General features: G+C 39.3%; 1 protein-coding gene across 2 annotated transcripts; it reads left to right on the top strand.

Annotated features, from left to right (window-relative positions):
- The first annotated feature begins 56 nt into the window (after positions 1 to 56).
- On the top strand, positions 57 to 19382 carry CLEC1A (C-type lectin domain family 1 member A). Of its 2 annotated transcripts, XM_061124935.1 has the most exons (6): positions 63 to 349; positions 10883 to 10981; positions 12550 to 12726; positions 13917 to 14068; positions 16705 to 16823; positions 18566 to 19382. In XM_061124935.1, the coding sequence occupies exons 1-6, from the start codon at positions 235 to 237 to the stop codon at positions 18738 to 18740; spliced, it is 837 nt and encodes a 278-aa protein (XP_060980918.1). In that variant the 5' UTR covers positions 63 to 234; the 3' UTR covers positions 18741 to 19382. The 2 variants fall into 2 exon arrangements, with proteins under 2 accessions (XP_060980919.1, XP_060980918.1); XM_061124936.1 differs by lacking the exon at positions 10883 to 10981 and having other exon boundaries at positions 57 to 349.
- The last annotated feature ends 2413 nt before the right edge of the window (positions 19383 to 21795 follow it).

Below are 21795 nucleotides of genomic sequence, written 5' to 3'. Positions count from 1 at the left end.
CCGCCCAAATAGAAAACACACGCTGTTTCCCCTCGGCCTGACGGATTTGGCAATCAGAGTTCAAGTTCACAGGACAGGGGCCGGGCCTCTGGCGGCAGGAACTGGAGTCGGAGGCTTCCCTACTTCTCGCTCCCGGAGGAGAACCCCAGGCATGCCTTTCAGTGCCTCGGCCTCTGAACCGTCTCACTTGGGGAAATCCAGCCGCAGCCCACGGTCACCCGTGCAGGAATCCAGATGCCGGCCAAATACAGCAGCACGCGGGACATGCTGGACGCTGATGGAGACACCACGATGAGCCTGCATTCTCAAGCCTCTGCTACATCCCAGCGGCCAGAGCTTGGCCATACAGGTACCCGTCGTCCAAGTTGGTCAGACCCTTGAGAAATGCATGAGATGAGCCAGGGTACCAGCTTCGTAGCCTAGGAGGGTACGAAGTGGAGGAAAAAGAGAAAATGTTTCTGTGATTTACAATGGTGCATATCTGTGCACTTAACTACAACTTGTATGCCACATATATGAACACGTGAAAAAATTAAACTCAGTATATGCACAGAGGTTTTTCTAAGAGTCTGTCTCTAGCAGAGTGGTTTGCACTTGAGGGTGTTGCTTTTACCATTTTGTGTAGCACACAGGCAAACGTGAGATTGAATGGACAGTTAGAGCAATGTCTTTTCTCCTTCCTGTGTTCCCAGTGAAGGTCAGATCCGATGCTGTTTTAGTTACCATCTGTGATCTGATCTGGAAATTTAGATTGATAAAGGCTAACTTTCTGTTAGTTTTGAACTCATGGCTTTAGAGAGGCGTTTCCAAGCAGATACGCTAACCCTGATAATTTGTTGTAATAACTCTGCTTCTTGAAGTTGTGAGGCCCAGGGAGAGTCACGCCAACATCAGGGGTTTGGTTTTATTATCTGTGAAATGAGAGGGGATCAAAACAAATGCTTTCTAATATCCCCTCACCTCTGAAATTCCATGATTTGGTGATATAAATAATGACCAAAGTTGCAATTATATCCCATCTCATTCCCTTTTGTTCTCTTGACTCCTAGAATTATTGAAGTGATTGGATTAAATTGTGAAAGTAATTTTAGTCATATCTTATGTTATTTCTGATAATTCACTTTTTCACATAATGTATATATATATACATATATATATATTTATATTTGCATTTATATGTAACTATATATACATACGGGCTTCCCAAGTGGCGCTAGTGGTAAAAAACCTGCCTACCAATGCAGGAGACATAAGATGTGGGTTCGATCCCCTGGGTCAGGCAGATCACTTGGAGAAGGAAATGGCAATCCACTCCAGTATTCTTGCCTGGAGATGCCCATGGACAGAGGAGCCTGGCAGGCTACAGCCCATGCAGTCACACAAAGTCAGACACAACTGAAGCGGCTTAGCACGCACACATTTATACATATATATTTTTCTCAGTCTGGAGAAGAAGGATTCTATTTCCTAGAAAACTCAGACAATCTAAGGCAGAAATGTGACCTGAGTCCTGATAAAAAGATCTCAAACTGTAGTAGAGACGGGATTAGGTTCTAATACTACAAGGTGTTATTTAGCCGCTCAGTTGTATCTGACTCCTTTGCAACCCCTTGGACTCTAGCTTGCCAGGCTCCTCTGTCCATGGGATTTTCCAGGCAAGAATACTGGAGTGGTTTGCCATTTCCTTCTCCAGGGGATCTTCCTGACCCAGGGTTTGAACCCATGTCTCCTGCCTTGGTAGGTGGATTCTTTACCACTGTGCCACCTGGGATTCTTGTGGCAGCTTTTTAGATTTTATTCATTGATTTATTTATACTAAAGTATCTAGTTTCTGGTACTAGATCCTGGAAATTTCCAGCCTCCTTGATATGAAACAAACTGATAACTTTGGGATGTCAGTTTCTGTAGCCACCAGATATGTGTAATAGGATATGGTATATTCCTCCAACAAATCCCGTGAAGAGTCAGCTCTCAGGACTGTGGTTTCAAGTCGCTTGTATACAGCTTCATCTTCACCTTTGACTAGAGCTGGGAACTCGCACAAGGCTTAGTGATCAGCATAATCAGGGACAGGGTGTACCGGTAAGTTCTGCTGAGGTTAGAGGGTGGAGAGAGGGGTGGAGCAGGATAAAACACCAGCTGAAACATCTGGCAGCCTTTTTGTAAGAATGGCAATTGAAGCAGGAGGAGTGGAGGTCAAAGTGTCTTGCAGGCAAACATCTGATAATAGTTGTCTTACCCTACATGTCTGATATTTTGTTTCCATCTCATGATAATGCAAGTATTTAGAGGAATGTCATAATAGAAGCCTCATTATTTACTAGAAAAACAGATCTGATATCATTTTGCTGCTAAAAATAACAGTAACAACTACTCTGGGAGTTTTTCAGAAATGCAGAAGATTCAGATTCAATTTAAGATTGTGACACAATTGTGCCTGGGAAAATTTAATATTTTCTTTAGAATGAATAAAATTAAGTATACATATTAACTTATTTTCTAGTTTTCAATTTTTGATATAAAATTTACATTTGTGTTTAAAACATGCCAAATAATTCAAAGGATACAAAATAAAAGTGAAAGACAACACTCTCAGACCTCCTTTCCCTAAACTTATGCTTGAGGTCCGTGTCAAGCCAAGCGTGTTGCAAAGTACTGAGGATATATTTTCAAATATGGTATGATCCCTGCTTATGAGGAAATTTAAAGAATAAGAAAGTTGTGAAGTGAACAGCAAGTGTGATGCAGTGCTGTGATGGGGCATGCTCTCCTAGAGGAATTGGTCATTTCTGTCTGGTAAGGGTAGAGATCAGGAAAGATTTGAAAGAGGGAGTGACCATTGAGTGGACTTAACTTTAAGAAGTTTCTTGTGATATGGGAACAGAAATGGGAGGGTTTAAGGGGCTGGGGTTACTACAGGCAGCCAGACACATAAGAGGAAAGCCATGGCAGTCTTATGTAACTGTATTACAGAGAATGAAATATATTATGGTTAAGGAGTAGAGTTGGAGGGGGATGTTTTGAAGGAATGTGAAGCTGGATGAGCTCATATCCAGCTTTTACTTTAGTCTAAAGTAAGGTGAGGTGAGAAGAACCTGAGCTAAAGTAGTGTGGGAATGAGGAGGAGGAATTAGATATGAAAGATATTGAGAAGTGAGTGTTTAAAGTATTGGTGACCGGTTACAAAGGGGGAAGTCAAGGAAGAGGAGAACATGGGTTGATTGGGTTCCATCTGACATTATGTAGATGGTGCTCCCATTAACTAAGAAAGCTACAGAAGGACTAGGAAAGATGATGGATTCAGTGTGAGTATGACATGCTTGTAAGAGAAGGCACAAGCAGTTGGAGTTGCCTAAAGCACTTGTATGTATTGCATGTGGGTCTGAGGTAAGGATTCTGAGCTACACGTATGAAGTGAAGTGAAAGTCGCTCAGTGGTATCTGACTCTTTGTGACCCCATGGACTATACAGTCCATGGAATTCTCCAGGCCAGAACACTGGAGTGGGTAGCCTTTCCCTTCTCCAGGGGCTCTTGGATTCTTTCCCAACTGAGCCACAAGGGAAGCCCATAGGCTTGGCCAAAAAGTTCATTTGGGTTCTTCCATAAGATGTTACAGAAGAACTCCAACATTTTGGCCAACTCAACACACGTGAGAATTAATGGCTTTTAGGCAGGGATTAAACTTTCTGAGTGAGATCAATGAGGAATGTAAAATGAAAACAAAGTAAGACAAAACACAGGAGAAGAGTGCCAAGGAGAGAATCTTGGGGAATATAGTTGAAGGGCAAGCTGAGAAAGAGACCCAGTAGAACCCACTAACAATGAGTGATAGATAGTAATGGATGTGGAGCAGGAGAGAGAGGCTTCTAAGAGGCCAAGAGACACTAACTGTGAGAGAAATGGACATGCCAATGGTAATAAATAGCAAATTTTAAAAATAATAAACATTAGGGCAGAGAGTTCAAGCAAGAGGAAGGTTAAAAACAAATTTATTAGAAATAGGAAGCAAAAGGGATTATTGGTCATTTTTCATAGCAGGGGTTTGAAAGGAACTACTAGTTAAGAAAGAAAATACATAATTTAAGTAATTTTCTCTTCATTCCTTTTTTCCCCCCTTTCTGTCTTCTTTTTTGAGGAGCCTGGCTCTAAAGAGAAAAGGTAAAATGTTAGAGCTAATGTGTTGTGGGGTTGTATGAGTGCTTTCTAAAATTATTTTTTACAGTGTAGGAGATTCTAATTCAATTGCAGATTGGAAAGAGGTGCAACTACAGCACTTCCCAGTAATAATGTACCAGAAAGAGAGAATTAAATAACTATGGGTCCGATTTCTTGCCTAAATATAACCCTATCAAAAAATGTGAAAACATATTTGTGTTTAAGAGGAAAATAATAGTAAGAAGAGAACCTTTATTAAATTCAAGTTCCACTTTCCCCTTACTCATATTAATTATAATGTTTTTTTAAATTTTTCCAAGATTTTTAGCTTCATTTCCTCAACCACAGCACAAACCCTTCATTCAAGAGACATGGCATAGGAACCTCTCTGGCAGTCCAGTGGTTAAGACTCTGCTCTTCCAATGCAGGGTGCTTGGGTTCCATCCCTGGTTGGGGAACTAAGATCCCATATGCTCTGCAGCCTCCCTCCCCCCCAAAAAGCAAAGAGCTCCATGATAACATAAATAAAAGAAAAAACTGTGTAGAAAAAGAGTCATAGCATAAACCACTTCTAACTGTTTCAACACATCTTTAATTCATGCCTACTAAAAGTCAAACATTATGGTAGGCACTGGGGAGACTCTATTTTTAGGTGCTTGGAGAAGTGGAAGGAATGATCTGAATTGCTGATTAGAAGAGCATGTCATGTACTGCTATTGAACATATGTAGGAAGTCACGGAAGCAAAGAGGAATGAATAAGTTACTGACAGTGTTTACACATGTGGGTATCTTTGAACGAGGTGACATTTGATCTAGTCTGTAAGTCTAAGTTCAGGTTTTCCAGGAAGAGCAACTCTGGCCCTGGGTGGCCTTTCCAGAGTGACGACCACATGTGGAAAGACAAGCACAGAGATAAGAGCTAGCTCGGTGCAGGATATTCATGGGAAAAAGAAGGAAGACAAAACTATAGAGGGAAGAGATCAGGCGTAGATGTCAGATTGGAATTTAGATCCAGACAATTTTGGGAATCATCAGCAGAGTCAAACAGGATGGCAAGGTAGACTGTTGGTCTGAAGAATGTGTGGTCCTCAAAGGGAGGGAGTAATGAGGGGGTGGTGGTGTTCTTCTATGGAGGACCTTTTATAGCCGAGGAACATTTTAACCTTGAGGGAGACTTAAATTTAGTAAGCTCACCTTGGTGGTAGAGTAGAAAATATATGAATTTAAGGTGACTCTTATTAAGTTATTCACAACACAGATGTGAAAAGTTGCAAGTGGGGAAATGCTAGGGTTTCTGTAATTCCATATGGAGCTCCCTTATAAAGGCAAATATTAATGTGGGATTTGTTGGGAGGATTGGGAAATGATTTAAAATATTCAGCTCTGGGACTTCCCTGGTGATCCAGTGGTTAGGACTCTGTGCTTCCAGTTCTAGGGGACACCGGTTCAACCCCTGGTCAGGGAACTAGGATCTCACATGCTGCTTGGCCAATAAATAAATAACAAAATAAAATCACCTTTAAAAAACATTCAGCTCTAGAATGAATGCTTGGATAGCATATCTGGCTCCATCATTTCCTAGCTGTGCAACCGTAAGAAAATTAAGCAGCTCTTGGGCACTGCAATTTTCTTATCCAAATAAAAGTTTAAAGTAGTGCCCTCTTGAATAATTATTGGGAGATTCAAACGAAACACTAAAATATATATAACACACTCAATAAGTACTATCATCAGTAGCTATGTACCCTTGCCTTGAAAGTGAAAGAAAGTGAAGTCGCTCAGTCGTGTCCGACTTTTTGCCACCCCATGGACTGTAGCCCACCAGGCTTCTCCCTCCATGGGATTCTCCAGGCAAGAATACTGAAGTGGGTTGCCAGTTCCTTCACCAGGGGATCTTTCCAACCCAGGGATCGAACCCAGGTCTCCCACATTGCAGGCAGACACTTTAATAACCTCTCAGCCACCAGGGAAGCCCCTTGCCTTACTAGCCTCTAATTAATTAATTGCCTTACTGACTTCTCTAGGACTCAGCTGCCTATCTGTAACACTGAGATGACAATAGTATCTACGTCATAACGTAGTTGTAAGGATGGATGATATTAATTCCTATACAGTATTTATCTCAGTAACTCAAAAAATGTTAGCAATTATCATTAATAGTAATATTATCTTTGAAATATATTTCAGAAACGAAACTCGACTGGACATATAAGTTGTTGTTTAATGTTTAAGTCATGTCTGACTTTTGTGACCCCATGGACTGTAGCCCATCAAGCTCCTCTGTCCATGGCATTTCCCAGGCAAGAATACTGGAGTGGGTTGACATTTCCTTCTCCAGGGGATCTTCCCAACCCAGGGATCGAACGGGCATCTCGTGCATTGTCAGGCGGGTTCTTTACCACTGAGCCACCTGGGAAGCCCAGTTTGCAATGTGACTTTATGCAAATTATTTCAATTATTTGTGTCTTTTCAAGCTTTTAGGACCCTTCTTATTTCAGAAGCATTTAAAAAGTCTACGTTCAGCAGTGTTGTTTTATTTCTTAGAGGCCCTGGGAGAGGAGGTGTACAAACTCTTCCTTGATGGCTAATGAAGGGCAGTTGTTCAAGTAAGGCAACTGCTTTCATCCATAAAATTTCTTGTAACTACAAAGGGATTTTTATTCAAAACTTGACCTTAGCACTACAGCTTTTTATAGCATATTATAGTAAGAGGTTACAGGAAAGAGGTGTTTTTTTTCTATATATATCTTATTATTCCTAGGGATGTTTGGTATCATTCCTTGGCCTGACCACACCTTTTTCTAAACATGCCTCAGGAGACAGCATCGCAGTTGTCTTCCAAGAAATAAAGCCATAATAAAGCCAATCCAAACTGAAGCACCTCCAGGCAGCTTATTTTTCTTATTTTAGGGTGGGAGTGGTCCCCAGAGAGAGAGACTTCATTATGATCAGGGCGCTTGGAACAAAACTCGGGAAAATTAAATTCAGTTAGAAAAGAAAAGTACCTAGAGGGAAAAATAACTTCAAAGAAAAGAAATAAGTAAAACTTTCAATACTGTAGTCTCTCCATCATGGAAGCCTGGTTTCCTAGTGCTGGGTCAGTTCTTCTCCCACAGTTCCTCCTCGCTACCCCAAGTAAATAGGATATATAGTATATTTGATGGTAGGAAAGCCTGGCGTGCTGCAGTCCATGGGGTCATAAAGAGTCGGACATGACTAAACTGAATAGATAAGAGAGAGAAATAAAGCTACCATGGTGGTGGGTCTACATATATACTTGCCTCTGGAATCTAGAAACATCCATCTGGTTAATTTTCTTGAGCTATATAGGCTATATAGAACTTTAAAGAGACATAGGGTTTGCGGGAGAATGTTTAGCTCAAGCTGTATTCAGTCTCTGATCTTACTCTTTCATGTTCTGCTGATTTGATGTATCCTTAAGGATGCTGTCATAAGTAGCTAGCAATTTCCAGAAAAATTTAGACCAAACCAGATAGACCAGCCGCTTGAAGGAAACAGAGGAGAAAGCAAATCTTTATTATATCTGCTTATGCTTCAGAATGTCACTTAAGTCAGTGTCTAGAAACCAGTCTGGCCAGGAGATGAATTTAGCTGAGTCTGCCCTCTGCTGACAGAAATATTGCTGAAAAGTCAGTAGATTAAAAAAATAAAATACCAACCTGTAAAGCTTAATGATAGACAATGCTCTGTGCCTCTGTAAAAATTGCATAGTTTAGGTAATATTAGTTTTTCATAATTTCACCCTTCTTGCATTTGCTCCTTCAAATATGTGGTGGTGGTGGTTTCGTCGCTAAGTTGTGTCTGACTCTTACAACCCCGTGGACTGTAGCCCGCCAGGCCCCTCTGTCCATGGGATTCTCCAGGCAAGAATACTGAAGTGGGTTGCCATTTCCTTCTCCAGGGGATCTTCCTGACCAAGGGATCGAACCTGGGTCTCCTGCATTGCAGGCAGATTCTTTATGGACTGAGCTGTGAGGGAAGCCCTCAAATATGTATTCAGCCCTTATGTGACCAGGCACTATTTTCGGTGCTGGAAATACATTGGTGAACAAGATAGACAAGATCATTGTTTTTATTATTTGTATTATCTTATTTATTTGGATGCTTCAAGTATTAGTTGTGGCACCCAGGCATCACGTAGGATCTTACACTGCAGACACGGCCCCTCTGGTTGTGGCACACAGACTCAGGAGTTGCAGCCCTCAAGCTTAGTTGCTCTGCAGTGTGTGGGATCCTAGTTCCCTGACCACGGATCAAACCTGTGTGCCCTGTACTGCAAGATGGATTCTTAACCATTGGACCACCAGGGAAGTCCCGACAAGAACACTGTTTTAATGCTATGGACATTCAAGCAGAGGTAATAGACAAAAGAAAGGCCATGGAATAGCACTTAGTAATCTTTTTTTTTTTTTTGACATACATACATAATGTGATGATATGCTAGAAGTGAACTCCCAATGACATCTTACAAGGATGCACCATTTAAATGGGAAGCTGGATTGCAAGTAGGCTACCAGTAACCCACTTGAGGATTGACTAATGCAGGAGTATAAACAGAGCTAATACAAAGGTACTAAGACAAGGACACAGTGGTTTGGATCAAGGATAAACAGAAGGTCACTGTGACTAGACTGTTTGAGTGAGAGGAGGATAGTTCAGAAATGGATGAGAGACCTAGACAGGCTCCAGATGAAAAAGATGCTTGTAGAATTTTATTATAAGTGCAATAAAGCTATTGGCAGGTATGCTTTTTTTTTTTTTTTTAATTTTTATTTATTTTGGCTGGTGCTGGGTCTTCATTGCTGGGTGGGTGTTGGCTTTCTCTGATTGAACTGAACAGGAGCTACTCTTTACTTGTGGTGCATGGGCTTTTCACTATGGTGGCCTCTCTTGTTGCAGAGCACAGGCTCTCTAGGGCATGCCAGGCTTCAGTAGTTGCCACACTCTCAGGCTTAGTTGCCCCACTTACATGGGCTCTTCTTGGACCAGGGATCAAACCCGTGTCCTCTGCATTGGCAGACAGATTCTTAACCACTGGACCACCAGGGAATTCCCCCTACTGGCAGTTTTTGTTTTTGTTTTTTTTCATTTATTTTTATTAGTTGGAGGCTAATTACTTTACAATATTGTAGTGGGTTTTGTCATACATTGACATGAATCAGCCATGGAATTACATGTATTCCCCATCCCAATCCCCCCTCCCACCTCCCTCTCCACCCGATTCCTCTGGGTCTTCCCAAGTTTTTAAGTTGAGAAGTACAATAATAAAATGCCCACTTTTTAAAAAGAGCCATCTATCTTTAGGAAAAGTGACAATGGATTTTATCCTAAAAATAATGCACACCATTGAAAGTTTTTGTGAAAAGATATGATTATAAAATTAAAATAGGATTCACATTGTAAAATATATCAATGTCTGGATCCTGATTTTTATTTTCCCTGTTTGGTGGTAAGTCTCAGAGGATATTGATCATATTTTCTACTTCTATACTATCTTTACTATTAATAATTATCATTACCCACTTGGAAATAATGCATAGTACAAATCTCTGTTTCTGAAAGTTATCATGCAGAGGACTTTGCTAAAGAGGAAATGAATTTATATGTCTTTAATCTTTCTGCTTTGAACCTAATTTGAATTCCCAATGAAGTGAAACTCACAGGTCACAAAAGAGACCAGGGTTTGAGAGTTTGCCCTTTAATTTTTATCACAATGCCAGAGGATATTTGCATCTGACTGTGGGTCTTCCTAGTCAGATATTGCTAGTTATTCAGACTGACAGCTGACCTCACAAGGTTATGAGCTTATCCCTGACTCAGCAGAACCTATGCAATCACCAGAAGGCAAGCTTGTGGGATGTGGGAAAGGGAAAGATGCTGGCTAGAGTTCCCCCCCCCACCCCCATTCCTTAATGGGTACAAGGTGGAGATTACTTAAATCCATCATTCAAAAACTGATGATCATGTTGCATTTATCATCTATTTTTGGAGCTATAAAATCAAATGAATGAACAAGCAAAATAAGAAGAACTTTCAACAAAGAAATTCCAAAAAGAAACAGTAAAACAATAACTTCTCATCGTGGGTAGCTCAGTTGTGTCTGACTCTGCTGCCCCAAAGACTGTAGCTCGTCAGGCTTCTCAGCCCATGGCATTTTCCAAGCAAGAAGACTGGAGTAGGGTGCCATTTCCTCCTCCAGGGAATCTTCCTGACCCAGCGATCAGACTCGCTTTTCTTGCGTTGGCAGGAGGATTCTTTACCAATAGTGCCTCATTACTGATAGGCAATTTGCTTATTCGAACTGGGAATAATTCGAACTGGGAAAGGGAGTGTTTTGCAAAAAGTAACAACACAATACTTCTTCTCTGATGATGTGAAAAATTGTTCTTTGTTAAGGCATTTTCGTGATTGTCTTTTGCGACTTTAATTCTGACAAAAAGAAGGTTAACAGTAATGCATAGATTGACTCAATGCAAAGTAGGACTGAGTGGAGGAGGAAGGTAGAAGTGGGCGGGGCTTGTGAAAGAATCTAGCAGAGATTAAGTCAGGCCTGGCCTGGAGCCTTGTTACTATTTCCCAGGACCGAGGAAATGGTATCTAGACCTTGAAACCTGTCAGAACCAAGTCCTCTTACTCCCTTGCTAGTGATGTAGATCCAAAAGGAAGAAAAAGTGAAACCCTGTCTTTGCTTCCGTTCCCTGCAGAGCGCCGGCGTCCCTGTTCGGCTTGGCGCCCAGTGGCCCTGATCCTGCTGACTCTCTGTTTGGGGCTGCTGATTGGCCTGGCCGCGCTGGGGCTTGTGTGTAAGTCCGCACTCTGACTTGGGGGAGGATCCTGGTTTCAAGGTTTGTCTAGGATGAGAAATACTTATCATTTTTTTTTAACTTTGATTCTGGAGCCTGTGAGTAAGTCCTTTTTCGGATGAAACTCTGTAAATGATGAGTCTAGTGGAAGAAGCATTAAAATACGACAATCACGTTCCAGCTAAACGTTTACATTCTCTGTGCAATAAGAAGGTTTTTGTCTGTTTATTTATCGATATTTAACATCAGCAATTTTTAATGAATGTACACATCAGCCCTTTTCCATTCCACAAAAGACTACACAGCCGCAGTGATTTTTGTTTCTGGCATGTATGGCTCGGTGGGCCATGCAGAGGGAAAGATTTAATTTATATCCAACCTCCTCAAGGTACAGAGAATAGACCAAGTCTTTAATCACTATAATATTTAATATTAAATATTATTTTAAAAAGGGGGGACTTCCCTGGTGACTTAGATGGTAAAAAATCTGCCTGCAATGCCAGAGACCTGGGTTTGATCCCTGGGTCGGGAAGATCCTCTGGAGAAGGGAATGGCAACCTATTTCCTAGAATACTTCAGTATTCTTTCCTGGAAAATTCCATGGACAGAGGAGCCTGGTGGGCTACAGTCCATGGAGTTGCAAAGAGTCAGACATGACTGACTAACACACACACACACACACACACACATACACTATTGTAATGAAGAAGTCCAAGAAGTTATAGAATCATTTTGCAGAGACTTGTGGAAATCAAATAAAGAAGAATTCATGTATAAAAGTCTTTAATTTTCAAACTAGTAAGAATAAAGTTTAAAACTCAGCAAAGAAAGGGGATAAATTTATTTCAACAGATAGGACCCTACAACAATATGTCCTGAACAGTTGAAGAAAGTGGTTAACAATAAAAGCAGATTTTAATGTCAATTTTATGTTAATTTTAAAGTTAATGTTAATTTTAATGTTTCTACCCTGGCTCCCCAATTTGATATAACTGTTGTTTTGCAAACAATATCCTTTTCAGTGATATAAAGCGACTCTCATGATTCATGAAGGATGTTTCTACTTAGATTTAGAAACTTGGAATTTAAAGCTAAGTTGAAATTTTCTAGCCTAGTCATATTGAGAAAATTACTTGTTCTCACTGAGCCCAGTTTACAAAGTTGTAAAATATAAAAATGATAATATTACTATGAATGTGATAAAAACATATGGTACATTGTCAATGCTCAATATAATGATTAATTGATAAATTATTTATACTTTTAGGTTGAGTAATGGTTTGATAGTATACACAGAAATATTTATTGAACAGTAAATATGTTTAAGGAATTTATCCCTGAAGCTGGGAACAGTTATTATAACTCTACATTTTCAGATAAGGAAATAGAGAAATTCATTTGCCCAGAGCAATGCAATTTATTATAGAGTCCAAACCTGAATGTAGGCAATATGAGATCTCAGAGCCTGGGATCTCAAACAATGTACTGTTTTGATTTTCCAAGGTGTAGACAATAGAAATAAAAGTGAAGAAATAAGCTGTCCAGCCTCACTTGGTAATTTGGTTTAGTTTTTCAGTTCTACCAGCTCTCCAATACTCAGCAAGACAGCATTTTGCAAAAGGAGGAAAGATTGGGGAATCTCTCCCGACAGCTGCAATCTCTTCGAACCCAAAACAGGAAACTTGCAGAAACTCTGCATCACGTGGCTGAGAAACTCTGTCGTGAGCTCTATAACAAAACTGGAGGTGAGTCCTGATCACTGAGCTGCTCTCTGATCTGAGCACACCTATCCATACAGAGCTGATTCTCCCATCAGTGTACCTGGGAAACATGTATTGTTCAGCAAGTCATCTGGCAAACTTAATAAAGGATTTGAACAACCAGGTCATCCCTAGTTATCAAGATCATGTAGTTCAACTGTGTCTGTGTTACAGTACAGGATGAGATTCATCAAGTTCAGACATTTTAAAATAATAAGTACAGTTAACTTTGAATAACCAAAATAACACTACAAGTAAATAAAATACAGGATTACCTTATGAAATCTTTCAAATAGAAAAATACAAACAAGAATATAATAACCATTTGTGTGTTGACCTTAGATTTTAAGATGTCAACATTTTGACACTGGATTGCTTTTAAAGTAAAGATATTTTTGTGGAATGGTGGGATTTTCATCTCACTGTATACCCACAAGGGACTTAGTTTCAGATACCCAACTCTTAAAGGCCTAGGACCATGTGCCCACATAGGTGTTAGACCATGGCTCTGAGAGCCTAGTTCTTGCATTTATAGTCACTACCCACTCAGTCCATCTCACCCTTGGTCTGTGCACTTACTACTCTGACTATGATGTCCATCTTAATTTCTGACCCAGGGAGATTTGCTGGTTTAATTCATGCTTGGCTTAGTATTTATGTGGTCTTTTTCTAAAATTTTACTTACATATATTTGAGTGAGAAAATAATCCATATCCAATTGCTATATATTTCATTAATAAATCCTTGTACTACTGTATAAGAGGATATTGAGGAAGAAAATTATAGAAACTTCAATGGTTTCTCAAATCCAATGCATATTGAGTTTCTGAACAGATGAAAAGGTTATGAATTTGAATATACTTTCTTTATGCTGAATTACACAGGGCAAGAAATTTGAAGTTCTAACCATTTATAACTAGAGTCCATTGCCCATGAAAGCAGATCATGTCTGTTCTAACTCCCACTACATTGTTTTTGTTCCTGCTATAAACCCAACTATAATTCCTGGCGTACAGTGGGTATTCAGTAAACATTTGTAATTATCATTGCCTGGGCAATTAAATATCTAAGAGAGAGAAAGAATCAATTGTTTCTTGGGTCATCAAATATTATGTGATTTTAAGAGAAGGAAGACAGGGTAGGAAATAACTCACTCAATTTGGTTTCTTTTTAAGAACACAGATGTAGCCCTTGCCCAGAAAAATGGAAATGGCATGGGGACAAATGCTACCAATTCTATAAAGAAAGTAAGAGTTGGCAGGGCTGTGAATATTTCTGCATTGCTGAGAACTCGACTATGCTGAAGATAAACACACAGGAAGTGCTGGTAAGGTCCTGAGGCTTGGTGAGTGTCTGAAGTATTCTCAGAAAGAGGTATTGGGATTGACATATACATATTATTATATATAAAATAAATAACATATACACATTGTTATATATAAAAATCCCTCTATAGCACAGGAAACTCTATTCGGTACTCTGTAATGACCTATATGGGAAAAGAATCTAAAAAAAGAAAAAAGTGGATATATGTGTAACTGATTCATTTTGCTGTATGCCTGAAACTAACGCAATATTATAAATCAACTATAGTCCAATAAAAATTAATAAAAAGATTCTAAGCAATTAAGGTCCACAGATTCTCTCATTTATTGTAATCAAGGCTTAATCTTATTTTTATTGCTTTGAGTGATCCTCTGTGGTCATCATTTGTGGAACGATCTCCACAAATATCCACCCCTTAGAAACATGAAAGAAAGTCCTTCAAACTCACCATCAGTCAGGACTCAAATAAAGAATGTCTCAATTTCTTAACCTCTTTTGGCTTATGTAAGAGGCAATGGCACCCCACTCCAGTACTCTTGCCTGGAAAATTCCATGGATGGAGGAGCCTGGTAGGCTGCAGTCCATAGAGTTGCTAAGAGTCGGACACAACTGAGTGACTCCATTTTCACTTTTCACTTTCACGCATTAGAGAAAGAAATGGCAACCCACTCCAGTGTTCTTCCCTGGAGAATCCCAGGGACAGGGGAGCCTGGTGGGCTGACGTCTATGGGGTCTCAGAGTCGGACATGACTGAAGTGACTTAGCAGCAAGAAGGGAGCAATATTGGTGTCATACCAGAGGAACGAAAATAGCACTTCCTGTCTTTCTGTGAGAGTGACAAAACTTTTGATTGAAAACTATGTAATTAAATCATTTCCATAATCTGCAAATAAATATCTTGTCTTCTGGGAGTTTATACCCTAACATAGAGTGGTCAAGGAAAATATGAAAATAAAATTGGCATTTATTGATAGGTACATACAATTCAAATTCACTATTAAAATGCTGTGGTTGTTCCCTTTTCTCTTACATTTGTTATTGACTTTGAATTAAATTCCATTATTTATCTATCATTGTTTCGACAGGGGTCATGGCACAGAGTACTTTATCAAAAGAGTTATTTAATTAAAATTAATACTCAACTAAGTCTGCAAACTCTTAACATCTTTCTGTAAACTTGTCTTTTTGCATCATGCTCAGTCATTTACAACTCTTTGCACTCCCAAGGACTGTAGCCCACTAGGCTCCTCTGTCCATGGGATTTTCTAGGCAAGAAGACTGGAGTGGGTTGCCATGTCCTTCTCCAGGGGATCTTCCCGACCCAGGGATTGAACCCAGGTATCCTCCTGCATTGCAGGCGGATTCTTTACCCTCTGAGCCATTGGGGAAGAATGTCTTTCTAGTTGCATCTTAATTCCTTTCCATTTCCTGAAATCTGTGATGAATGAAACTCTGCAGTCTCTCTCATCTACTAAAATAATCTTTTTCATCCTTTCTTGATGGCTTAGTTTAGGCAGAAAATGAGGCAATTTATTTGGCCAAGCCAGTGTAAGCTGGCATAAACTCTGTTAATTTTTCAGATTCTCTTCGTTTCCTCCACCTCCAGCATATACTGAGGATTCAGATATACCACTGAAGAACAATATATTCAGTGGTTGGAAATATTATTATGAAAGTTATATAGTAATTTTCTCTCATGTACTTTGTATATTTATATATATTTAAATCACTTTCATATGATTTATCTATAGAAATTTTAACATAAAGGGGTCACGATTTATTTGGTGATAATATTTTCAGCTACAGTTCCTTTGATATGCCTGTTCTATGACTGTTGCTTAGCAATAGCTTCATTTATACTTCTGATAATCTTTTATTGAACCATTATGTGCCATTAATTATCTGAGGGGTTAAGAATGTGAAAATAAATAAAATGAAGTGTATGTCCTTAAGGAATTCATAGTATTGTTGAAAAAAAATACATAAAAATATATAATTATAATAGATTTAGATAAATTCCATGTTAAAGAATGAGAATAGATAGAGGGAAATAATCAAACATTTTTCAATATGGACAGTAGAAAAGGAATTCTATATATGTAAATACACAAAAATGTATATACAAATATATGAAACATTTTTCTTCTTCATCTGAGACATAAATCATCCTTATAAATTCCTGTTTTACCTATTTTTTTGCATTATTCTTTTCTCCTTCCTGGTCAGTCCCCGTCACATATATTTGTGACGATTACTTCACATTCCTGCACTTTTCCTTCCAGATTCTTCCATTTCCCAGATGTCTCCAAATCTGTCTCCTGCATTTTTTCATATCAATCCTATTTAATCCTGTGACTTGAAAATAGTGGATCATTTCTAAATCTTGGCTGATGTGATTCTTGGTTTCAGCACATCAGTATTCAGTCCATGCTTCCTAAGACAAAATAATTCTGTAACGTGGGCAAATTAGCTGACTTCAGGATGAACACTGTTTTTTGTAAATGTCCTATTACTTACGCAGGCAGGACTCATGTGTTGTTCTTGTATTAAAAGTGCAAGCCAGCCAATATATACGCATCTCCATGGATATATTACAACATCTCTAAAGCTAAAGGTTTTCTTGTGTGCCTTTCACAGGAGTTTGCCATGCCTCAGAGCTACTCTGAGTTTTTCTACTCTTATTGGACAGGGCTATCCCGAAATGGCAGCGGCAAGGCCTGGCTGTGGATGGACGGAACCCCTCACTCCTCCAAACTGTAAGCCTTTTAGCACATTTCGTGGGAAAGGCATTTAATAGATTTTGCTTGAATGACAAGATACTGTGTAGGAGGACATCAAAGATATATACAGAATATAGTACTTACTCTCCGAATGGCTCATAAATCAGTGAGAGAGGCCCAGTGGGATTCACTGACACAGAGAGAGCAAGAAAGAGAGGGGGAGGGAGGAAGCTCTGCTACAGATGAATAAACTGAAGCCCAGGTTGTAATGGTGACCTATGTAAGGTCACACAACTCTACAACTTGTCAGTACCTAGAGATAAAGTAAAACCTTAGATCTCTTGGTTTTCTGTGCATTGAAATGGGGAGCACATTTTTCAAAATACAGTCTCTGAGGATTTACAATATAAACAATTATATTATCAAAAATTAGTTTTACTTATATGTGCATTTAGATAGGAATGAGTATGGTATATTCTCCGAGATTGGTAAATGTAATATCTATATCATCAAAATATATTACAAATGTCATATGTTAATGCATATATGTGCAATCTAAAAATATATATAGATGATCTTATTTGCAAAGCAGAAATAGAGAGACAGACATAGAAAACAGTCATATGGATATCAAGGGGGAATGGCAGGGGTGAATTGGGATGAATTGGGATATTAGGATTGACATATGTACACTATTGATACTAATGTATAAAATAGATAACTAATGAAAACCTACTGTATAGCACAGGGAACTCTACTCAATGCTCTGTGGTGACTTAAATGGGAAGGAAATCCAAAAAGAAAGGATATAGATATGCATATAGCTGATTTGAGCTTCCCAGGTGGCTCAGTGGGTAAAAAACATGCTTGCCAATGCAGGCGATGTAAGAGATGTGGGTTCGATACCTGGGTTGGGAAGATCCCTAGAGGACGGCATGGCAACCCACTCCAGTGTCCTTGCCTGAAGAATCCCCATGGACAGCAGAGCCCGGCAGGCTGCAGTCCATGGAGTTGCAAAGAGTCGGACATGACTGAAGCGACTTAGCACGCACGCATGTGTAGCTGATTCACTTTGCTGTGCAGTAAAAACTAACACAACGTTGTAAAGCAACTTTACTCCAATAAAAATTAATTTAAAAATATATAACAATTTAAAACCATGTTTGAGCAGACATCTTTCTGTATAACTATAGTGAAAAGTTAGTTGCTCAGTCGTGTCTGACTCTTCGCAACCCCATGGATTGTGGCCCCGCAGGCTCCTCTGTCCTTGGAATTCTCCAGGCAAGAATACTGGAGTGGGCTGCCATTCCCTTCTTCAGGGGATCTTCCCAACCCAGGTATCAAACCCGGGTTTCCTGCATGGCATACAGATTCCTTACCATCTGAGCTGCCAGGGAAACCCCTATATACCTATATAAGATTTATTTTTCCAGGAGAGAGTACATATTCAATGTGATTATTTTTTATTCTACAGTTAAATAAACTGAGTCACAGAGAAGATAGATAATTTTTCGGATGGCAGTAAAATCATATGATACGTTGGATGACAACATGTATTTTAATTTTAGTCAGAAATAGTTGTTTTGAGTGACCTGATGCCCCTGGAATGTATGTGGAAGTTGAGCACTGAGAGGAAAAAGGCTGGTGACCCCATTTTTTCAGTAAACTCATTCTGGGTGTCTATTCTATAACTTTATCTAGCTTAGGACCCTCTCTATGTACTTTACTTATTTTAGAAATAAACTATGATAAAATAACTTTTTTCTTTCTTTTTTGAGGTTTGAGGTTATGATAGATTTGACCAACCTGAGAAGCAGGGACTGTGTGACCATCCTCAATGGGAAGGCTTTTTCCAAGGACTGCAGAGAGCTGAGACGATGCGCCTGTGAAAAAGCTGCAGCCATGGTGAAGGTGCAGAGTCTCCATGAGCCTCTGAGCCAGAGGTGGAGGTGAACGGTTCTCCAGCTACAACCGCAACTGCAGGCCCCCTTCAGAGAGCTGGAAGCTTCTGCTCTGCAGAACACAACTCTAGACTCTATATGCACCTGGCCTAGTGTGGGTCCAGTTTCTATTTCTGTCCATTTAGTCCCTGTTATATAAAGAAAGCTGAGCGCCGAAGAATTGATGCTTTTTTTTTTTTTTGGTGTTGGAGAAGACTCTTGAGAGTCCCTTGGACTGCAAGGAGATCCAACCAGTCCATCCTAAAGGAAATCGGTCCTGGGTGTTCATTGGAAGGACTGATGCTGAAGCTGAAACTCCAGTACTTTAGCCACCTCATGTGAAGCGTTGACTCACTGGAGAAAGCCCTGATGCTGGGAGGGATTGGGGGCAGGAGGAGGAGGGGACGATAGAGGATGAGATGGTTGGATGGCATCACCAACTCGATGGACATGGGTTTGAGTAAACTCCGGGAGTTGGTAATGGACAGGGAGGCCTGGTGTGCTGCAATTCATGGGGTCCCAAAGAATCAGACATGACTGAGTGACTGAACTGAACTGAACTGAACTGAATGCCTTCCAGGTGTTGCTGTGGTTTAGTCGCTAAGTCGTGTACTCTCCCAGGTACTAAAGATTTAATAATAATGAATATAAATAATGGAAAGTGTTGGTGATTTTAGAATGGACTTATGATTTAGGGAAAAACTCAACTTCAGGGTGCTCTTCCACAAAATATGATAGCAGTCAATGTTGTGGTTATATGTGTCTTATTGAGAGTTTGTAGTTGCTTTTGCAATAGTACTGATTATTTCATTATTTGAGGAAATTAAGAAGTCTGGGAGAGGCATGCTGTCTTCAGGAGGATAGTTTTAACATTCTGAATTTTAAATCTTTTTAGTTATGTGTATGTCTTCAGCATATGGCTAAGGATGAGTCAACTGAATTGTGATAGGGTAAGTTATCTAATCAGATCATGGCAAATGAAAGGGACACTGTGACATCGGTACACACAGCTGGCTTCTTGTGCAGGTGTCCCCTGCTCAGAATAACAACATGCACACATGTAGCAGAAATTCCAAATAACACCAGCACGACACCCTGACTTCATTGGCTTAGAGAGAAGTCAATTTTAGGGGTTTAACACTAGAAGGGATAATTTGTTATCATTCTTTGTTTTTCAACAGTGGAAGCTGAGATGCTTCACTTTTATTTTTCATAAACATCTATCTCATGGTGAAATGACATAAAATTAACAAATACACAATAAAGAGAAGATGGTTGTGTTTATTCCCCTAATACTGTGCCACTTATCAATCACTGATTGTAGATTTCTTTCTTACGAATTTTCCCTTCAGTTTTCCATTTGTTAGCTAGGAAATTTCTTCACTGTTGAACAAATTTTGCATTAATTTATTGTGTCGTGCAGAAAGAACTACATCTGTGACCATAAAATGACAGTTAAAAACCCCTTATTGTGATTTATTATCAGACAAATCCCTTTACTTCACAAAGCTTATTTCATTAGGCATAAAGTGGGCATATTTATAGTTTTCTCAGGGTGTTACTGATAGATGAAATGAGGTACATGTGAAATTAGTTTCATAATCTACATTGTAATATATAATATAAGGGATATTAAAAATATGTTGCAAAGCAGAGAAGGGATTTAATTTTAAAAAATGGGTGAATGAAAGCAAGCAAAAAACAACTTTCTTTCGTGAACAAATTGCAGAGATCCCTCCACTGGGGACCTGTGGATATTACAAAATATTTTCTATGACAAGTACACATGTTTAATGAACATGGTTAATATAATAAGCATATAACAAGAAGCAGGGATTAGGCTTTTAGTTAAGCAATTAAGTATTATTCAAACCTTGCCTCATGAGAAAGTCAGGTGATTTTGTGAACTGAGTAAAATTAGCACATGTTCAGTTTTGACCCCTGGCATCTTATACAACTACAGACTGGTTCAGCATGGATGACAAATGTCTCTAAATGTCATTGCTTTAGCGGGCCTAGCTGCCTGGTTAGTGGGTAATGAACAGTGTTTTCTCTCCAAATCTGCAACCTAAGGGGAAGTGTCATTTTAGATGAGGAAGAAGGAAAAATAATAGCATTTATTTATTTATTTTTGGAAAAAAAGAAACCACACTTTATTCCTCTGCATTTTCCAAACTTGTAGCATTAAATGTGCAAAACAAACACATTTGTTTAATAAAATGCATATTATATAAGATAGAAAATACTGTTAAAACTTCACTGATTATATGAGATAGAAAATGTTAAATCTTTACTGAAAGTGTGTTACTCACTCAGCTCAGTCATGTTTGACTTGTTGCGACCCCATGGACTTTAGCCTAGCAGGCTTCTCTGTCCATTGAATTCTCCAGACAAGAATACTGGAGTGGGTTGCCATTCCCTTTTCCAGGGGAGCTGCTCAACCCAGGGATCCAACCCAGGGATCCAACCCAGGCCTCCTGCTTTGCAGGCAGATTCTGTACCATCTGAGCCACCAGGGAAGTCAACAATTGTATGTGTTGCTAAAACGATGACTTTAATTCACTGAATAGCTTTCATTTAACATTTATTAATAGATTAAAGGGCTTCCCTGTGGTTCAGCCGGTAAAGAATCTGCCTGCAATGCAGGAGACCTGGGTTGGATCCCTGGGTTGGGAAGATCCCCTGGAGAAGGGAGTGGTTACCCACTCCAGTAGTCTGGCCTGGAGAATTTCATATGAAACCAATTCTACTAATTCTTGAGCCGATTCTTCTCCAACCCTTTCCTCGATTCCTTCTCAGCCTAACAAAATCCACAGTACTGACCACAATGTAAGTAAAATATTTTAAAAGAACAGAAAGAAATATGACACATTATTCTTTCCACAAACTTCTCTTTCTTTTTTTTTAATTTAAAAAATAGGAAATAATCATAACATGACTTTGAAAATACAACTTTCTGAGAACAATTTTCTGTCAAAAATCAGAGAGGGTAGCACCCTGTGAATGGATTTTCCAACACGAGAAGACTTATTTTCTAGATTCTTGTGCATTTAGGTAATTCTGAAGAA

The sequence above is a fragment of the Dama dama genome, chromosome 22 (genome assembly GCF_033118175.1).
Source record: "Dama dama isolate Ldn47 chromosome 22, ASM3311817v1, whole genome shotgun sequence".
NCBI classification, from domain to species: Eukaryota; Metazoa; Chordata; class Mammalia; order Artiodactyla; family Cervidae; genus Dama; species Dama dama.
The sequence above is the reverse complement of the archived record's forward strand: the minus strand, read 5'-3'. Positions and strand labels throughout refer to the sequence as shown.